Here is a 20,960-nt window from a genome sequence, read left to right as displayed (position 1 = left end):
ACCATGCCATTTCTCTGCTTCCCTTTAGAGGGCTGTCTATTTTGCTGTCTCCATTTCCTTAGCCACAGCAATCAGATGAGAAAAAGAAATAAAAGGTGTTCAAATTGGAAGGGAAGAGGTAAAACTGTCATGATTTGCAGATGGCATGATACTCTCTATAGAGAACCCTGAGGTCTCAGCCCAGTGAACACTCTTTTAATCATGACCTTGGACATGAAAAGCAGACTATCACCAGGATCCCAGCAGTTTTCCATGCAGTTTATCCTCATCATAACCTCTCCCCCTAAAAGTAATGACTGTCCTGACACTGGTATAACATCTTCTGTGCATGTCTTTATAGATTTATCACCCACACATGTGAACAGACTTTAGTTTTACCGATTTTTTAAAAAATGGTATGTCTTTTAAGTCTCCGAATCTAGAGATTCCCCCTCCATCACTCTTCTTTTTCTTTATGATTCATTTGTTTAAGACAATTACAAAGCTGTTTGGATTTGCTGATGATATCCTTAGGATTTAGTTCAACATATTCTCTGTTCTCTGTATTTTTTTACAAAACAGTAGCTGTATCCAGAGGTTTGACCACATTCACTTTGATCTTTTTAGCAAGACCTTGGTGGTGGTGTGTTCTTGCACCAGGAGGTACAAAACATCTATCTCTGTGATAACAGCCTGATGCTCAACCCTAGATCTCTTAATTCACTGGGGTTTGTAAAACAGGGATATTCTACATCTATCAATTCTCATTGATGTATTAGCTAAACTAATTCTACAAAGGGACATTTCTCCTACTGTTTACTTACCACTGATGGAGTTTAGACAAAAAAAGGCACAATATCAGATTCTCCTTTGAACTTTAATGGACCTTTTGTCTCCATCATTTATTTGAAAAACCATTCTAGTTGGGATCATCTTTAAAGTACCTCTTGCCAAACCCATTAATAAATTCTCAGAATCTTACATAATTTGACCCCTTGATAGCATTTGCCATGGGTACTCATTCCCACCTTTTTCAGTTTTCTTCTGAGATACCACATTCTTCAACCATCCTTCCTACTTCATCAAAGGCCCTTCTCAGTTCCCCTTTCAAGAGTCCACCTTTCTTCCTCACTTTTAAATGTTACAGAGGCCCATACTCCCAAATTTCTATCACTAGCCACAATATCTCTCAAGAATTCTAGAGCAGTACAGCCACTGGGCTGCATGCCATTTCATCAAGGTGTCAAATAGTTTCAGACTTTACCTGGCTTCCTCTACTCCCCTGAACCTGCACCCCTTATTTTTTCCCATCTCAGTCAGCAACACCACAGTTTTCTCAGAGGCCATTTAGCTCCTTTCTATCCTGCATCCACAGTTTCAAAATCTGCCCTTAATTGAAACACTTCTTACCTTCAGAGATAGGTGTTTTGTCTTTCTTTAGCCCAGTCTTGAACTTCTGCTTTAGCAAATATAAGGTAGAAGATTAGGCTTATCATGTTATTGGCTATCATCAGGAGGAAGATTTTAAGCCAGGGAGATTCTGCATCCTGAGGAATTAAAGGACAAACAATTATAAACTATTATGTTTTGTAACATCTAAAATGTAGTATTAAAATTAATATAGGCTTGATGCAGGTCACTTAAACATGGCAAAACATTTTAATAAGGAACAAAAAGTTAAATTCTACTCTACAAAGATAATCACCCTTTGACTTATGGTTTGTGTCTACCTACATATAACTGTTCATGTATAAAACTGCATGAATATAGTGCTAAGGCCAAGAATGCATATGCTTTTATATTCAGAAATATCCCATAAACATGTTTGTATATTAGGAAATATTTGACTGTATTGTAACTGTTACTGACTTGTAATCCAGAGTTTAGATTTATAAAATTTATAAGAGCACCCCTTATTTCTTTAAAGTTGTTTTTCACTTTTTGTTGCTACAAGCTTGAATAAGTTGGTGATTAATTACAAACACAGCAATGCTCGTGAATAAGATTTATCAAATACCCTTTCCTTATTTATAAAAATGGTTGACACATTTTCTCTTTCAGCCTATTAATATGATCAGTTTCATTAATACATTTTATTAATAAATAGAGCCACTTCACTTTCTTAGAAAAAGGCCTACTTAATCATGATGTTGTACATATTTTAATATATTGGTGAATTCTATGCACAGGTAATTTATGTTTGGCATCCATACTCAAAGATGACATTAAATTTCACTTATGTTTCAGGTTTGTTTTACTACTTCGCCCTTTACTTTTTGATCAGCTGAGGTTAAATTTTATGCAGTTAAATGTAAGATGCATTTTGATTGCATTTTGGTCTCTGATGTCATGTTTTGAAGGATGGATGTCCTGTCTGAAGTTTAAATAATTATTAACTCCTATTTTACTTTTAGTATCTTTATTATATCCTTTCTTCATTTACATTTGTTATTGTCCATAATTAACTTGGGGGTAAATATGAGAACAGAATGTAGTTATTTATTTCAAGTGGGCTCACCGCTGTGTTTTTAAAGAAATCAATCCATTTCTTCTGGTTTGAGATGAAACTTTATTATAAAGAATGTGTTTTTTTCCAGAACTTGACCAAATCATCACCAGTTTCAATTAAAATACAATTAAGAATAGAAGTTGAAAAAAATGTTTCTTGCCAAACGAGACATTAAATATATTTAATTATAATAATTTCTATAATTAAAACATGCCAAATTTGATAGCTAATAGGTAAACAGAGAGTGAAGGAAAAAAGAACCAAGATGTGTTTAGAAATTTAATGATGAAAGTTTTGATAATTTTAAATTAATAGAATTTATTGTCATTTGGAATTGAAGTCCAACCTAGAAATTTAATGGGTGTCTCCCTTCTAATATTTTCACTGATGTTGCTCAATAAGTGTGCAGTCTTCTTCATATGGACTTTGTACAATTTTCAAAGTACTCATAGGTGTTTTGCAATATTAGTTGACACTGTGCTTTTTCCACATTATGCTATCTAACTTTGATTTCACCCCCCACTCCCTGTCAGCAAGATAATCACAATCTCTGTCTATAGTGTTGTATTTTTCCTCTGCATTTCCATGGTATATATCAATAATTTAGTTTTCTTGACAGGTGTGTTTGCTAGCATTTCAGAATGCTAAACAATAGGATGGCTAGCAATACACTTTTATTTTTCCTGATTTAAAAGTATATAAGAATAAAACTACTAATAGCTGTTATGCATTGAATACAAACATCTAATACTCCCATAAATGATCTGATGTGGTAATTACCTTAACTCCGTGAAGTTTCTATGTCATCTTAGGCATTTACAGCTAGAGACACTGAGATTAAGAAGTGTTTCCAGGTCACATATCTTGTAAGTAGCTAAGGCTTGAACAAGATAGTTTTGCTGGAGAAATTGAAACTGCTAAGAAACTGTTAGGCCTTCCCCTGTGGCTTAGCTGGTAAAGAATCTGCCTGCAGTGCGGGAGACCTGGGTTCAGTCCCTGGGTTGGGAAAATCCCCTGGAGAAGGGAAAGGCTGCCCACTCCAGCACTGTGGTCTGGAAAATTCCATGGACTGTATAGTCCATGGGGTCTCAAAGAGTTGGACATGAGTGACTTTCACTTCACTGTTAAGTAGCTGATTCTCAATGTTTCTAGTATTTTTGCTTAAACTTTTTTTTTCCTGATATCATCATCTCTGGTTAATGTTTACTTCATCTTTTTATGCTGTTCTTACTAGTTTCAATGTTTCTATGTCTATTTGGGGATTCCCTGGTGGTTCAGATGGTAAAGCATCTGCCTGCAATGTGGGAGACCTGGGTTCGATGCCTGGGTCGGGAAGATCCCCGGGAGAAGGAAATGGCAAACCTACTCCAGTACTCTTGCCTAGAAAATTCCATGGATGGAGGAGCCTGGTGGGCCATAGTCCATGGGGTCATAAAGAGTTGGACACGACTGAGCAACTTCACTTCACATGTCTATTTTATGTATGTGTGTTATATATTTATTTTTTTATTTATATAATATTTATGTATTTTATATAAATAATTTCTCTATGAGGTATGCAACTGTGGATTTCAGTTTATCCTACTTGTCATTATTGGGTTTCTTAAAGGTGTAAATTGCTGTCTTTCTGTAAAACTAGAAAACAATCACTTTTTCTTCAGATTTAACTTCTGTCCTATTCTCTTTTTGGAGCTCCAGTTAAATGTATGTTGGGCCTTCTCCCTGAGCCCACATATTCTATACCTTCTATATTTTTTTAATGTGATTCACTCTGGATAGATCCTCCAGATAGGTCAAGATAAAGTGAGTTATACCATAGATACTAATACCCACTCCCCAACCCCTCACAAATCCTAGTGGCTTTTAATGGCAGAGATTTGGTTTTTATTTAAATCAAAGGTTCATAGCTTCGCCAGGGCTCAGTGATAAAGAATCCACCTGCCAATGCAGGAGATGCTCCTGGGTCAGGGAGATCCCCTGGAGAAGGATGGCAACCCACTCCAGTATTTCTGCCTGGGAAATCCCATAGACAGAGGAGCCTGGAGTCACAAAGAGTTGGACACAACTTAATGACTCAACAACAACAACAATGTTCATAGCAAGTTGGCTAGAGATCATGCTCCATGTCTCTTCATTCCTGGCTCCTGGTTGATGGATTTGCAGTTGCTGTTCTGACTGTTGCCAGTTTCTATGTCAAAACAAGAAAGTGGTCTGTTGATTCTTAATGCTTGTCTTCAGAATGAACACATATCACTTTCTATCATGTGTCACTGGTCAAAACAAGTTATATGAAATATATCTAACTTCAAGGAAGTGGGAAATGCCCAAGAGGAGAACCAGAAAAATTATTGTATCTGCAATAATTACTTCCCAGCCTGCCCTCTGCTCCACAAATGGATTCACTTATCTTCCTCTATGCCAAACACACTAATCAAGAGGGACCACTCCACGGGCCCTGCAGCCCTACCTTCATTTGCTTCAGAGCCTCATTGAAGAAGATTCAAACATTCACCAGGACGTGGCTCTCAAGCTGTCTGCCTGGCAGTGTGTCATCAGCATTGGTGTGTGTGTGTGTTCATTCGTTCAGTTGTGTCTGACTCTTTTGTGATCCCATCAACTATAACCTGCCAGGCTCCTCTGTCCGTGGGATTTCCCCAGCAAGAGTACTGGAGTGGGTTGCTATTTCCTACTCCAGGGTATCTTCCTGACCCAGGGATTATACCCACAACTCTCACATCTCTTGCAATGGCAGGCGGATTCTTTACCACTGAACCACCTGGGGGTTGTGTCAGCATAACTAAGGACCCATGGTTTCTGTTTGTCTCCCAATCCTTTTCTGAAAGGAAATATTTATTGCAGCTATTGGATTGCTATGCTACCATTATATACAGCATGATAGAACATGTAGCCCCTGGTATAGAGGGGTCTCTCCCAATGAAGGGGTGGACACATTCTGCACTTTGAACTTGATGCCATATCTAGATGGGACCTTGGGTGTCTGTTGACTTCCTTATAGAAGGAGTAAAATTGCTAGGCATGTAAGTTTTTATACATTTTCAGGCCTTTAAATTGTCTTAAGAGAATTGGTCCAAATTCCTTACCTTTCCCGTGAATGGAAGCAGCTGCTACTGCTGCTGCTGCTGCTAAGTCGCTTCAGTCGTGTCCGACTCTGTGCGACCCCATAGACGGCAGCCCACCAGGCTCCTCTGTCTCTGGGATTCTCCAGGCAAGAATACTGGAGTGGGTTGCCATTTCCTTCTCCAATGCGTGAAAATGAAAAGCGAAAGTGAAGTCGCTCAGTCATGCCCGACTCTTAGCAACCCCATGGACTGCAGCCCACCAGGCTCCTCTGTCCATGGGATTTTCCAGGCAAGAGTACTGGAGTGGGGTGCCACTGCCTTCTCTGGAATGGAAGCAGAAGCCTCACGAATTCTCTTATTAGATGTATTTAATCCGAATCTTTATTTTTATATTTTTAATTGCCAGAAGTTAGATTTAACTCCTTGTTAAACCTTACATTTCTTATATGTTCAGTCCTTTTAGTTCTTTAAATATATACATATATGTCCAATATCTGATCTGACTCTGTGGTTTTTATTCTTTTCTCACATGACATTTCATTTCCTCAAGCATTTTGTAATTTTTGATTGATTGTGAAATCATATTCACCAAAACTTTATGCATAAGAAATTCTGGAGGATGAATTTTAGGGTTAGTTTCTTCAGAAAAAAAATTATTTACTTTTTCTAGACATCTGTGGACTACTTGAAATTAATTTCTTGGCTTATGGCATTAGGACCCAGCAGAGTTTGAATTAGGGTCTCAAATCCTTGTGAATGGTTTATTGTTTCAAATGTTCAAAGGAGTCTTTATTCAGATTTCCGTCTCCCTTTGTAGCTGAGGTTGAGACAAGTTTCCTTACTGGGCAGAGACAACTTCAGACAGGTCTGGAGTCAAGTTTCTTGCCACCTTTTGGGAAATCAGCTCAGAAGGTGCAAATGAGTTCACTGAAAGGCTGAACAGGCTGAGTGGGCTACATGCTCAGGAGGAGAAAACACACTCTGGTCTTCAAGAGTTCTTTTTTATTGAAGCCACCTCTCTGACCATGGAGTCTCCATGGTTATACTGATGTTTTCAGCCTTTCTGATACCATAAATCCTAACACATGATGGTGGGGGGCTGCCAAAGTTGTGGGATAAGGAGCATTTGGAGGATTTTCCTGTGTACTGCTATTTCTCAGCTTAGTAGATATATGGTAGCAGTGGTATCAGTTTATGGGCCCCAGTGATTACAGTTTTATGTCAGCATTTTCATTGCGGCTCTTCTTTGTGAGTGGTTTTGGGAGTATTATTGCTTTTGCTCTGTTTGTCCATAATAACTGAAGCTATAGATAACCCAGCATGGGCAATTTCCCCAAGGCAGCCAGGGGCTTTGCTGGTCATTTACCTCTCTGGAATCAAGCCCTTCCTTTATTTTCAGTCTCTGAAATTTTCTCTTACATTTCTTTTTCAAGGTCAAAGTGAAAGTGACCTCAGTCGTGTCCGACTCTGTGACCCCATGGACTATACAATCCATGGAATTCTCTAGGCCAAAATACTGGAATGGGTAGCCTTTCCCTTTTCCAGGGAATCTTTCCAACCCAGGGATCGAACCCAGGTCTCCCGCATTGCAGGCGGATTCTTTATCAGCTGAGCAACAAGGGAAGCCCTTTTTAAGGTCAGGCATGCCTTTAGCATGATTGTTAAAATTTAATAAGGCACTTAAATTTCTTTGAATATATATAATTAGGTTCTGGAACCACAGAAGTCATCAAATTATGTTGGCAAAGATTGTACAGCCATTTGAATCCAGTGGGCTGGAGAAAGTATATTCAGGTGTTACAACAGTCATCGTATCAGAACAATAAATCCTGGTCAAAGATAAACGAATCTAGCAAATAGTAAAGTGAAAGTCTCTCAGTCGTGTCCAACTCTTTGCAACCCTATGGACTATACAGTCCATGGAATTCTCTAGGCCAGAATACTGGAGTGAGTAGCCTATCCCTTCTCCAGCGGATCTTCCCAACCAAGGAATCAAAGCAGGGTCTCCCTCATTGCAGGTGGATTCTTTACCAAATGAGCTAACAAATAATAAGCTTATTATTAATAGTTAGTGGGTAAGTAATCTGTGACTTAAGAAGAAAAGTCAGAGTAAATGTGATGGTTGAGGAATCGTTTCCAATAATCACCATAGTGACTATAGTGATATTGCCCCCAGGCAACCAGCTCTGGGAATTGAGTTTCTTTACAGGATACTATCAATTTATACAATATTCATTCAGAATTGCCCATTTATTTATCATCTCTGTTGCCTCTTTTCTTTTTCATATCTCTAATCTGCCATTTGGGATAATTTTATTTTTCCCTAAAAAAAACTACCTTTAGCTTTTTTTTTTCCCAGTGCTAGCCTACTTTTGATGAATTCTTTTTTTTTTTTTTTTTTAAATGGATGCATTTAAACTCCATTTCTTACGGTGGATTTTTTTTTTTTTTTGATGGACTGTAGAATTCTAGACTAGTAGTTCTCTTCCTTCAACACCAGAAAAGGCATTTTAAGTATTTTTAAAAGAAGAATTTCAGGTAACTTTGTCCATGGAAACAGAAGCCAGCCTTCATAGAATTGTTTTGTTTGGTCCTTAAAACTTGTCTTTGTTCCTAATTTTTCATTCCTTTCCTGACAAAACCATGTCTTATTACTTATATTGCCATTCACCCAGTCAACTAACTATTTTGATCAAGGCACACATTAATTGTTAAAAAGCACAGAAGTCCACCTCTGTTTCAATAACCAACAGTTAAAGTTACCAGCATCATTAGTTGACATATTACAAGAAAGAAATTGTATCATCTGTGAATTTGGAGGCAATGCCTGATTTGACCAAGTTTAATACGACACAGAATCTCATAACTCACCTCTTGATGATGTCTCCTCTGCAATTTTTTATATGCATTACCTTCTTTTTCTGTACAGTTAATATTAGAAAAGTAACTACCCGTGTCTTGATGTTCCTTACCTCACTAAGGATGATTCCAGTCACAGTGGAAGCAAGGAGTCCTCCTGTTAGTCCAATTACATTTGTAACTCCTCTAAGAAATCCATAATATCTATACAAAAATGAATGACAATACACCAATGTAAAGTAATACAAACGCTACAGGAAAAAACCATAATGTATTGAGAGTTTAAGAGAGAGAACTGTTGACTTCCTAAATTTCCCATTCCCACTATTCAAATTCCATTAAAATGTCTGAAAAAGTATATGGATATATAAGTAACTTTCTGGTTACACTACAGAGTCAGAAAGCTTGGGTTTAACAGTAAAGAATATTAATATATTGAGAAAATGAAAGCACATTAAGAGTGAAAGCCAGCTAGTTGTGAAATCTATGTTTGAGAAATTCCAAAGGTGATGTGTGTTGGTAATAGGAACTGGTTTGGATTCATACAAAATTGAAGGGTTCTGTTCACCTGGCCTCTTCTCACCATCCCAGAATTACTGGTCCCAGTGATTGTTCCCAGGCAAGGAGCAATGATTACTCAGGCAAGGAAACCAGAAACTTGTTTATAAGCAACTGTGATTGGCCAATCCTGAGTGCCAAAACCAACTTCAGCAGAAAATGAGCACTGCAGAAAGCAGGGGAGCCACAGGGAATAATACATAAAGTAGGGGTCAAATTTATCAGTCATCAAGAACAAGGAAGTGCCTTTTGGAGAACAGAATATGTCTAAACAAGAAATTAGTTCACTCCAGGACAGGAAGTCTGTGACTTTCCTGCCCAACACATTTCACCACCAAAGATTGTATGCTTTCAATCCTTCCCTTTTGTGACAGTGAGGGCTTTTTGTCTTTTATTTCCTTGGGTCTATTCCAATCTTTCTCTACCTTTACATGTTGAGTATGGCGGGGGGTGGGGGTGGGGTGGGGTTGGGGGGGGAATGTATAATTTATTTATGGGTTCCTGATGAAAGAAGCGTCACATTTGGGCCTAGAGTCCCTGGTGTATGCTTTTGCTCTGGTCCCTCTTGCTCCAGTCCAAGAATTTCACCTGAAATGCACCCCTGGCCATCCCTCTTAAGGTTGGAACTACAATAGTATTGATTGTCTTTGAACCTCTGCCTTTCGTTTTTGATTAATGAAACATTCTTGGCAAGTGGACCTAGAGTCCCTGGATTGTGGAGGTGTATGTAGTCACAGGGTGGAAATTTGAGTTGTCTCTTTTTGAGGGGAGCTGCAGAGTGTCTTTTAATATGTGAAGAAGAACATTTATGGTTATGAGCAGCCACAGGTGCAGATTTGGCAGAAACCACCAATTGTCTCCAGTATTCATTGCTTCCTTTTTTATTTTAGCAATAGAATCCCTGGGTTTAGGGCCACTTCTGCCTTTGGGAGCCTCTGTCACTTTTGCCTTCAAAAATTGTTTATAATATTTATAATATTGTTTACAATATTCTATTGCTTTATTATGTGCTAAAACTTACTACAATGCACCCTTTTTCATTTCTTATATTGATAATTTTTTCTTGATCTTATTAATTTTAAAAGAAGCAACTTTTATATTGTTGGCTTTACATATCATTTTGGGTTTTTTTTGGTCCTTATCTTCATAATTTCTTTCCTTCTACTTTCTTTGGGTTTAATTTGCTACTTTTTCCCCTTACCTATTTGAGATACAAACATGGTTACTGATTTTAAGACTTAATTGTCTGTCAATATATAAGTTTAAAGCTATGCATTTCTCTCTGGGTATGATTTTTAAATGCACCCCACATGCTTATCAATGATATGTCACATTTCATTGTAATTTAAAGTATTTTCTAATTTCAAATGTGATTTCTCCTTTGACCTAAACATTAATTTCAAAGCAATGGGAGTTATCTATCATTTGCTTTTGATAGCAACTCTAATTTCACTGTGATTAAAGACTGTCTTCTGAGTGATTACAGTCATTTAGTCTTAATTCAGTTTGCTATATGATTCCGCAGTCCCCAGTGTCGAGAGTCCTGAGTGCCATGACAGTTCTCTGAAAATCATTACACATCTACGATATGGAGTGCTTCACAAACCTGAGATTGACAAGGTGAGAGCTTTTTATGCTCCATTCCTCATGCCATCCAAACCTCAAATGGTAGGTATTTGATATGGGCAATGAAAACAGTCTTGAGATTGTTTTAATGCTGGACAATTCCCTGGACAGCAGTTAGCTCTAAAATTGCTCAGTCATGTCCAACTCTTTGCGACCCCATGGACTATAGCCTGCCAGGCTCCTTTGTCCTTGGGGATTCTCTGGGCAAGGCTACTGGAGTGGGTTGCCATACCCTCCTCCAGGGGATCTTCCCAACCCAGGGATCAAACCCAGGTCTCCCGCATTGCAGGTGAATTCTTTACCAGCTGAGCTATCAGGAAAGCCCTGAGATGGTTTTAATGCTGAACGATTCCCTGGACAGGAGTTAGCTCTAAAATTGCTTCTTCAGCTGTAACATCACATGGTAAAAGCATTTTGGAAGTATAAATAGCTGTTGAAGCAGACTTTCAATTTAATTGATTTTATATTTGGTTTAATAATGATTCAGTAGAACCAGAACAAGATTCAGATGTCTAAACTATACTTTAGTCTCACATGGAGGGAAATTCGCCTGCATTATGGGAGACCTGGGTTTGATCTCTGGGTTGGGAAGATCCCCGAAGGATGAAGGACAGTATGGCAACCCACTCCAGTGCATGACCCATCCATCGTCAAAAATAATTAAAAGCAATTAAAAACGTTTTGGAGCCTCCCTTTAGGAATGTCAAGGGGATGAACAGTGCCTTCTTAATGCATCACATAGCATCTTTAGAATCCTCTGTGCTTTTCTACTCTTGCTACCCACCAAAGAGATGGTCACAACATTTCCAGGTCCACTCTATCTCACTCCATTTCCCAAACAATATTCTCATGGAACCACATCTGTGTCTCTTCTTCCTTCCAGACCTTCTTTCTTGGCATCTGGGTTCTACTCAAACAAATGTAATCATTTGCCCATTCCTCAGTTCTAGTCTTCCCTGGCTCAGATGGTAAAGCGTCTGCCTGCAATGCGGGAGACCCAGATTCAATCCCTGGCTTGGGAGGATTCCCCGGAGAAGGAAATGGAAACCCACTCCAGTCCTCTTGCCTGGAAAATTCCATGGACCGAGGAGCCTGGTAGGCTACAGTCCATGGGGTCACAAAGAGTTGGACATGACTGAGCGACTTCACTTTCACTTTCAGTTCTAGCAAAGATCAAATTCCCCTAAAAAGACAATTTAGTAATTTATCCTCTAAGGGAACTCTTTTTAATAGGCAAGGGAGGTATGACTAGGAAGATTAGGAATAAGTTTCATTTAACTCATTAATTAAAAAGTTTAAGAATTGTTTGTGACATAATGTATTATGTCAATATGTTTGTGACATAATGTATTAATACATATGCCCTAAGTATTAATGATGATCTAGCTTAAGAGGCTAATAATATTTCCAAATTGTACATTAGTCTATCTTCTGTGACCTTACAAAATCACCTGGCTAACATGGAATTTGGACCCACTGGAATGATGCAATGCAGGTCAAGTTCTCTGATATTCAAGCCATTGCTGGCCAAGATATTTCCCGTCCTACTGACCAGGTACTAGTGAATAACACTAGGGAGGCATTGACTACATCTAGGCAGCTCTGGAGGCAGGTAAATCTAGGTATTAATCCTCCTTCTATTTATTACTATTCATGTGACTTTACATACATTCATTTCCCTGGTCTTTGGTTTCTCATACTTTGTGGACAACATTATCTCACAGTGGGGCATGTCACATAAAAAATAATAAATGGTTGTTCTTGCTGGTTAGTCACCAAGTCATGTCCATGCCTGCCCGGCTCCTCTGTCCATGGGATTTCCTAGCTAAGAATATTGGAGTGGATTGCCATTTCTTACTCCAGAGGATCTTCCTGACTTGGGGATTGAACACCTATCTCCTGCATTGGCAGGCAGATTCTTTACCCCTGAGCCAACAGGGAAGGCCCAAAAAATGGTAGCTCTTTATAATTTTCTTAATCTATTTGTAGATACATTTTTAATTTACCTGTTTCTCAGAGTGCATATAGCCCAACTGGCATTGTGTATTCTGTATCAAATAATCCTTTTATGTCTTTGTATAATTTCAAGTAGTCAGAAAACTTTCAGGCATTTTCAAGGAGAGTCTCAAAAATGAATAAATCAAATGCATACATGTCTTTGCTACTTTGGCCTTCACCTAGTATAGATCTGATGGACAAGATTCTTTACAGAATTGTGACGAATTAGAATATTCTTGGTTGATCTTTGCCTCTCTACCCCAGGCCGCAGATTTACAAAACTTCAGAGAATTCTGTTCATATTGGATCTATGTTCTCCAGAAAGTGCCAGCCCTGGACAGTGTCCCCTGGAGCTGTGCCAACAACAGAACTGCTTCCATTAGTCACACTTATTGTATCTAAAAAGGGCATATAGCACAGTAAAAAGAGGAAAAGGTTTTTGCCAACTGGATCTGGATTAAAATCCTAGGTAATATCCAAGCCAGTGGTGAGATCTTAGGCTGATAATCAAGTATCTGAATGTCAGTTTCCTTAGTTGCAAAATAAATATTACTAATTGTTGGTTGAGGAGTGACAATATATACTTTTTAAGTCTGACCTATATCGATGCTTCTTCAGAACGTTTGGCCTGTTGACCATCAATTCCAAAATAGTTGAAATCTTAAAACATCCTTAAGAACTTAGATACAAGAAAGAGATTTTAAAAACCTACCTAGGAGCGATATCCAAGACGTTTATCATTAGTCCACCCATAGCAAAGCTTGTTGTTGAATTAGCAAGTATCAGGAAAATTACAGTGGCATAGAAGTTGGAACTCAGGTAAAGCAGGCAGAGGCTGAAGAGGGAAGGCAGGAGAAGTCCTACGGAGTGATTCAGACAACAGTCAGGTGCATGCCAAAGATGGGGGATACCCCAAAATACTTGAACGTATTGGCTATTTCTTACCTAGTGAGGTGAAGAGTTTCCGGATGGTGACTAGACTGAAAGTATTCCTTGTCTGGAAGATGTCTGCCATATAACCTGCTAGGACACCAAAAATCCAGGCAAACAAATGGGGGAGGGAAGACAGCAGCCCATTCTGAGGAGGAAATGTTATTGTGAGTGAATATGAGAAATGGAATAATCCCTACACTGAAATTCAGTATTGAAAGTTTGTATTGTCACACAGGAAACAATCAACATGCAACCCCAGAATTATTTCACGCTACCCAAGAGAAAGAGAAAAAGAGTTTTGAGGTCAGAAACAGACATCACAATCTGCTTAGTTTTCTATTGTATTATCATGGGGCCTGAAAGTTCTAGATGGTAGAGAGGAAAACTAAGTTGGGAATGGGACATGCTGTCCCTGAGGAAAATGACAAATAATAATGATAATAGAAGACATGCATATGGCGCTTATTCTGGACCAGCTGCTGTTAATCTTGGCAGCAAATCCGTGGTCTCGTGGAAGATTACACTGAATCACATGGAGCTCAGAAGACCTTTGTCATGCTAGTCCGTAGGCTGGGTAGCTGGAAATTCATTATAGAATGTCTCAAAGTGGCAAGCCCAGACTCCATTTCTAAAGGAGCCTTTCCTGGTCATTATGGCATCAAGCAACAGAAGGTTTCAAGCATTTGTACTTTTTCAAGTCAGAAAAGCAAGGAGAATGCTAGTCCTTTCAGAGCAAGACATGAGTCATGGGTTCACAGGACTCTTTGCCTCTCCCCCACGGAGAGGATTGGTATGAGCTGTGATGGGTGGTAGACTCTGGCCAATTGACTTTCAGGGGAGGATCCCCATCCCTGCAGGGAACATGGTATTGAGCTTTAAGGAATACACAGAGGTTGTTATTATAGGGAATGGGAGATAGGGAATCTGTGGGAACCTGGGTGGTGTGTATTTTTGTGGGAGTGCTAGACAGGATGTCTACACCTTTTTTTCTGGGCAATGTTAACATAATAATTGGAAATGGCGAAGTCTCTAGGTAAAGAGACTTCACCATTTCCAATTATTATTATCAGCTAAATAGTATGAGTGCTAAGTCGCTTCAGTCATGTCTGACTTCGAGACCCTATGGACTATAGCCTGCCAGGCTCCTCTGTCCATGGGATTCTCCAGGCAAGAATACTGGAGTGGGTTGCCATGCCCTCCTCCAGGGGATCTTCCTGACCCAGGGACTGAACCCTTGTCTCTCTGTCTCCTGCATTAACAGTCAGGTTCTTTACCACTAGCGCCACTTCGAAAGCCCAAATAATATACGGATGGGCAAGAGCTAGGACTAGAGTTATGGGAGAAAAAGACATGGGCACAAAGTCCTTCATCAAGTGAAGAGGAAAAGGCGTACTTACCTCTTTTACATCAACATGAAGCTTGTAGTCAATATATATTGGCGTATAAATACTCAGGAAGGTATTTGACCAGAAAAAAGCAAAATTACATAGGGAAATGACCCAGAGTGGAGTAGACTTCAGCATAGCTTTGATGGGCACTTTGATGAGTGTACTTGAGCTGACCTGGAAGGGAACCCATTAATCATTAGCACATTAGGTCAAGCTGGAACACATTTCATTTGGCACAGAATCTGGGAGATACCAAAGTGGAGCATGTGGGTTCTACCTGCTGGGTGAGAGCGGATGTGATGTATTCCTTCTCTCTGATGCTTATATATGGGTGGTCCTTTGGGTCCTCATAAAACAGAATGAACCAGAGAACACTTAAGGCACAGCCACAAGCACCTATCAGAGCAGGACAAATTAGAATTGAAATTGCTCTGTCTGTAGTGAGTTTCTTTTCCAAATTGGCATTTTTCATTACTGGTCTGAGAACCAGGACCTCCTCTTTCTTTCTGGAAATTTGCAACAAGGCTTACATTTTTCATAATTTTTTTTGTATCCACACCTGCCTCTCCAGAGCGAATTTTACAGAAATGGTAGCAAACCCTCTGGCCTCTTCTGACTTCTTAGCCTCTATTATTCTCCATGTAGGATAGCTGGGCCTCCTTGCTGTTAGGCCATCATCTCTACAGATTCTTAATGTGTTCTATTGTTAGAGGAGGGTGTAACTGGGCTCATATGGGCTTGACAATCACCTGGTTTTGAGAAGTAGGCCTTAGCCATACTCCTAAGATGCAGCCTAGGCCTTCAGGATTGTCCAGTCCCATAAGAGGCTGCCAAATTATTTGTTGCTTTTTACTTTTTTATACTAATGATCTGATCATAAGGAATCCTCTGTTAGGATAGGGAATGTATATTGCTTAGTAGTCAGGCTTCCAGAAATGCATTCATTCATTTGACAAATATACTGGTTAAATGCCATTATGTACCATGTACCATTCTAGGTCATGGGAATGCAGCAGTCAATAAAGCAGGCACATGCCCTGCCTTTACAGAGTTTATTTTCTAATGGATGAGAGAGATAGTGAATAGTAATTAAGCAAAAGGTAATAAATGTCAGTGACAAGAGCTAGGGAAGAGAGTTATGGGGAGAGGAACAAAGGAGCACTATGTTCAGGGAAAGTGAGGACATCGATGTGGACACAGATACTTCAGGCTGGGGGAGAAATAAATACCAAGGCCAGAGTTATGAAGCCAGTGTCACTGGACAGCAAGCAAGGTGAGGATAGTAATGGATGAGGATGAGAGGTAATGAGATCAGACCATGTGGAAAGCTGGAGCCACTGTAGGATCTCAGACTTCTGCAACACACTTTGAGACAACATTAAAAGAATAGTTTGACAGTATACCATTTCCACCTCATTCTGTGACCTGAGTGCCGAAACCCAAGGCAAAATGTAAATAGACATGAACACCTAATAAATACACAGGAAATACAATATATTTCTCTAAATTACTGTAGTCAATCCTTAGAAAATTCATTTGATGCTATTAGCTTTCTTTAAAAATGGGAAAATAGATGCTCAGAAAGGTCTACTTACTTGCTCAGGGGCACGTGGTTAGTAAGTGGTAACTGACACTTAAGCATGGATTATATTGTCTAGAGAGGGAAAATAGCTGTAGAGGAGGAGACTGGAGAAAAGCTTTGAAGAAAGACAACAGTTAATGGCAAGTAGAAGAGGAGAATCTCTGCAAGTCTCTGCAAAAGAGATTGAGAGGAAATGGCCAGAAGGATGAAGTCCATTGCAGGGAGAGCAGGACCACAGCAACTGAGATGAGAAGGAAATGCCTGATCACTGAGGTTCAGCGCATGGAGTCAAAGGTACAGGCACCAGGGAAAGAATGGTATTGTTGGGTTGATTGATGGTACTTGTTCAGGTCAAATGTGGACTGAAGAAATTCAACTTGATTTATGGGCATCGAGGCTTGGACAGTTCTAACATTTGGGAGGCATATAAGGAGTTTGGAAGTCATCACCAAATGAAACTATAAACATCAACAATGCTTCTTTGATCTGGCAGAGAATTGAGGTCACAGGGCAAACCACTGCCCCCAAACCACTGCCCTCCTGTCTCCAGAGAGACAGACAGACAGTTGCAGAGAATTACAAGTTCCCAGAACAGAAGCCCAGAAACAGAAAACTCCAGTGGAACCAGTCAGTAGCAGGGTAGGAAAACCTAGCATTTGATGGTTTACTGTAGGTTCAGTGTGGACAAGTTTGAAAGATGAAAGGTCTGGGTGGGAGGGGGCCCAGGCTTAAGCAGACCCCTCACACTTTTGTGAGTTTTATTTCCAGAAGACCTGCCAGATTCTCACACTGAATATAAGAATAAAATCTCTTAATCCTTCTAGGAGAAGATGGAGAAAGTAACCATTTTTAATTACATCTAGAGCATTCTGTTCTTCACAAAAACTACTCAAGGGGAAATTATTTTATCAGAGCCTCACCAACTTAAGGAAAGGGCAACACCCAACTCCCGACCCTTCTTCCTGTCTCACTTAAGGAGGGGGAAAAAACAAAACTGAGAAGAACTGGTGAAGTTCAGGGGCACAGGCTCACCAAAACCCTGAGACCAAACCATAGACCACAGGACACTGTCTCCCCACATACACACCTTACCACCATATCAGAAGAATCCTTGCATGTTAGTGGGATCCAGAATTGCATGTCCCAAATCTTATTTAAGAAGTCTCTAGAGAAACTAAAAAAACTACAGGAAAGACAAAAACAAAGATACTGGAGGAAATTGTAGCCTCTGAAACAGAGCACACAGTAAGCCAGATTAACCTGTAGCCAGTAAAACATAAAACCTCACACTGAAGGGCTATTTATTTCAGTTCATTTTAGTGTATTTTGTTGAGCTTTCAACAAGAAAACCAGAAAGCATAGAAAAAAACGAAAACAACAAAAAACAGTTTTAAGAGACAGAGCAAGCACCAGAACTAGACTTGGATATTAGCAGAGGTATGGAATTATGAGATCAAGAATTTAACACATGATTAAAAAGCCTGTGAAAAAGACAACATATAAGAATAAGTAGTAATGTAAGTAGAGAGACAAATTCTAACAATCAAAAGAAAATGCTGTGAATTAAAAAACACTGTAACAAATGAAGAATGCCTTTAATGGGCTCATTAATAGATAGACATAGTTGAAGGAAAAAAAAATCACTGAACTTCAAGAAATGTCCGTATGAATTTCCAAACCTGAAATGCAAATAGAATAAAAGCATTAAAAAGAAAAGAATATCCAACAATTGTGGGATAACTACAATGGTGTAATATATGTGTAGTGGGAATATCAGAAAGAGAATAAGAGACGGGAACAGAAAAAATATTTGATGACTAATGGCAGTGATGAAGAGCAGTGAAACTGAGAGGATGGAAGACATTTTCACATTATGGCTTGGCCAGTTGCTCCCTGTGGGTATTGGCGGCTCCCTGTAGATCCATTCTCCACCCTTCTTTACCCTGTTTTGGCCACAGATGGCTGACTTGAATGAACATCAACAGGCCCCCATGTCCTCTGCTTCCCAGATAGATTTGGGCAGAAGAAAGCCTAAGCAGAAGATTAGAAGGAGAGACTTGAATGAGATTAGGGTGTCTCTTTCTCTAGTGATCACCTTCCCCCGCATTGCCTCAGTCTATACTCCCTTTTATGAAAAGTCACAGGTCCTCTCAATGTAGATATCTCTACAGGACTCTCTCCTAGTGGATTCCCCTCAACTACTCCCTTGCTTGCCCCTTTGGGCCTGGGGATGGTATTAGCTTCTAGCTAATTTTGATTTTGCTAGCACCAGATCACTGCTCTAACCCTGTGATTCTGCCACATCTTTATACCATTTTAAATAATCACTTCATAAATAGATCCCTCTGCATTAAGCCCCTATATTGTTATTTGTCTATCAAATGAGCATAAAAGCACTCATCCACAGTCCCTTAATGACAAATTCAAAATCAAGATTTGAAAGTGATTTTCTAACTTATCTGGAAAACCCAGTCCTTTATAGTTTTTCATTTATTCCAATTTGTTGAGAATTTCATGTGTCACTCTAGAAACTAATGTGTTTGATTATGAGATGATAGGGTTTCCCTGGTAGCTCAGCTGGTAAAGAATCGACCTGCAATGCAGGAGACCCCAGTTTGAATCCTGGGTCTGGAAGATCCCCTGGAGAAGGGATAGGTTACCCACTCCAGTATTCTTGGGCTTCTCTGGTGTTTCAGCTGGTAAAGAATCTGCCTGTAGTGTGGAAGACCTGGGTTTGATCCCTGGGTTGGGAAGATCCCCTGGTGAAGGGAATAGCTACCCACTCCAGTATTCTGGCCTTGAGACTGTATAGTCCATGCAGTCTCAAAGAGTCAGTCATGACTGAGCAACTTTCACTTTCACATAAGATGAAATACCAAATCATGCTTGGAATATTAAGTATACACAGTATACTCATATTATGTTTGACCTGTTCTGATCATCCCTTTCCCCATAAGTTTACATAAGGGATATGTTTCTGTAGCACTGATGTTATAGAGTTGTGAAATTATGTACAATGATGCATGTATAGTTCTGAACATGATGTCTTGCTTGCAATAAGAAGTTAATGAATGTTGACTGCTCTTTTTCCTTCAATGTGATTTATTTTTAATATTGTTAACTTCATATAAATTATTAAATTTTGCATTTACTTTTAGGTTTTTTAAATCTTTAAATAATGACTTGGATTTTTATAGAAAGAGACTCACCAAAAATATAAAAGACCATGGGCCATCCCAGGGAGTCACAGATGAATCCAGTGATAAGCAGGACAATGCAGGGTCCTAGTAGAAGTCCTAATCAGAAGGCACAAAGAACATCCCTAATGAATGCAGGCATCTGGAAATGGAGATAACGTAGCTTCATGGTGGCGGTGAACAACTTCTAGTGAAACATTCATATACCAAACAGAAGAAAATAATGAAATATTTGCTTTCTTCTCTTTTTGCTATTGTTAGAGATAAGGAAACCTCTTCTCTGTCCTAGACCGTTTCCACGTATTTAAAGTGTGGATGGTTTCCAAAGCGCTTGACAGTTCAAAACGCACATATTTCTTATGTTCTAGGGCAGAACATGCTACAATGAGATGACAATGGGATTAACCATTCTAGGCCCTAAGTCATTACCTGACAAACTCAGAGCAGTAAGTCGGCCTAGTTCCAAGGGAGGAGCCCACTTGATCCATATCACTTGCTGAGTTGTTAAAGTTATCCCCTGAAAGAATGATTAGAACATTTGATCTCTGACATGTTCTGTGAATTTAAACTCTAGTTTTTGCATTATCTTTTTATATTTTTAATTGGAGGAAAATCACCTTACAATGTTATATTGGTTTCTGCTGTACAAGAATGTGAATCAACCATATGGCTCCCTGTGTTATACACAACTTTACACCAGCTATCTATTTTTCACTTAGTAGTGTACATATGCAGAGAAGGCAATGGCACCCCACTCCAGTACTCTTGCCTGGAGAATCCCATGGACGGAGAAGCCTGGTGGGCTGCAGTCCATGGGGTCGTGAAGAGTCGGACATGACTGAGCAACTTCACTTTCACTTTTCACTTTCATGCATTGGAGAAGGAAATGGCAACCCACACCAGTGTTCTTGCCTGGAGAATCTCAGGTATGGAGGAGCCTGGTGGGCTGCCGTCTATGGGGTCACACAGTGTCGGACACGACTGAAGCGACTTAGCAGTAGCAGTGTATATATGTCAATGCTACTTTCTCCATTCATCCCACTCTTGCCTTCCCCCATTGGGTCCACAAGTCCATTCTCTACATCTGTGTCTCCATTCCTTCCCTGCAAACAAGTTTCTCAATGCCATTTTCTAGATTCCATATATATGCGTTAATATATGATATTTGTTTTTCTCTTTCTGACTTCACTCTGTATAACAGATTCTAGGTTCATCCACCTCACTAGAACTGAATCAAATTCATTCTTTTTT

General features: G+C 39.4%; 1 protein-coding gene across 3 annotated transcripts in view; it reads right to left on the bottom strand.

Annotated features, from left to right (window-relative positions):
• Positions 1–20,960, bottom strand: part of SLC17A1 (solute carrier family 17 member 1) — a 144,810-nt gene that overhangs the window by 108,283 nt on the left and 15,567 nt on the right. For all 3 annotated transcript variants that reach the window (XM_068961162.1, XM_068961159.1, XM_068961161.1), the window contains exons 5-12: positions 20,139–20,226; positions 19,722–19,808; positions 15,208–15,326; positions 14,940–15,104; positions 13,555–13,687; positions 13,322–13,469; positions 8,541–8,631; positions 1,390–1,526 (exon numbers count right to left, since the gene is read on the bottom strand). In XM_068961162.1, the coding sequence (XP_068817263.1) occupies positions 1,392–1,526; positions 8,541–8,631; positions 13,322–13,469; positions 13,555–13,687; positions 14,940–15,104; positions 15,208–15,326; positions 19,722–19,808; positions 20,139–20,226 (966 nt within the window). In that variant the 3' untranslated portion in view covers positions 1,390–1,391. The remainder of the gene's footprint in view (positions 1–1,389; positions 1,527–8,540; positions 8,632–13,321; positions 13,470–13,554; positions 13,688–14,939; positions 15,105–15,207; positions 15,327–19,721; positions 19,809–20,138; positions 20,227–20,960) is intronic.

Source organism: Capricornis sumatraensis, chromosome 22 (assembly GCF_032405125.1).
Source record: "Capricornis sumatraensis isolate serow.1 chromosome 22, serow.2, whole genome shotgun sequence".
NCBI lineage: Eukaryota > Metazoa > Chordata > Mammalia > Artiodactyla > Bovidae > Capricornis > Capricornis sumatraensis.
Note: the sequence above shows the minus strand (reverse complement) of the source record. Positions and strands in the feature narration are given on the sequence as shown.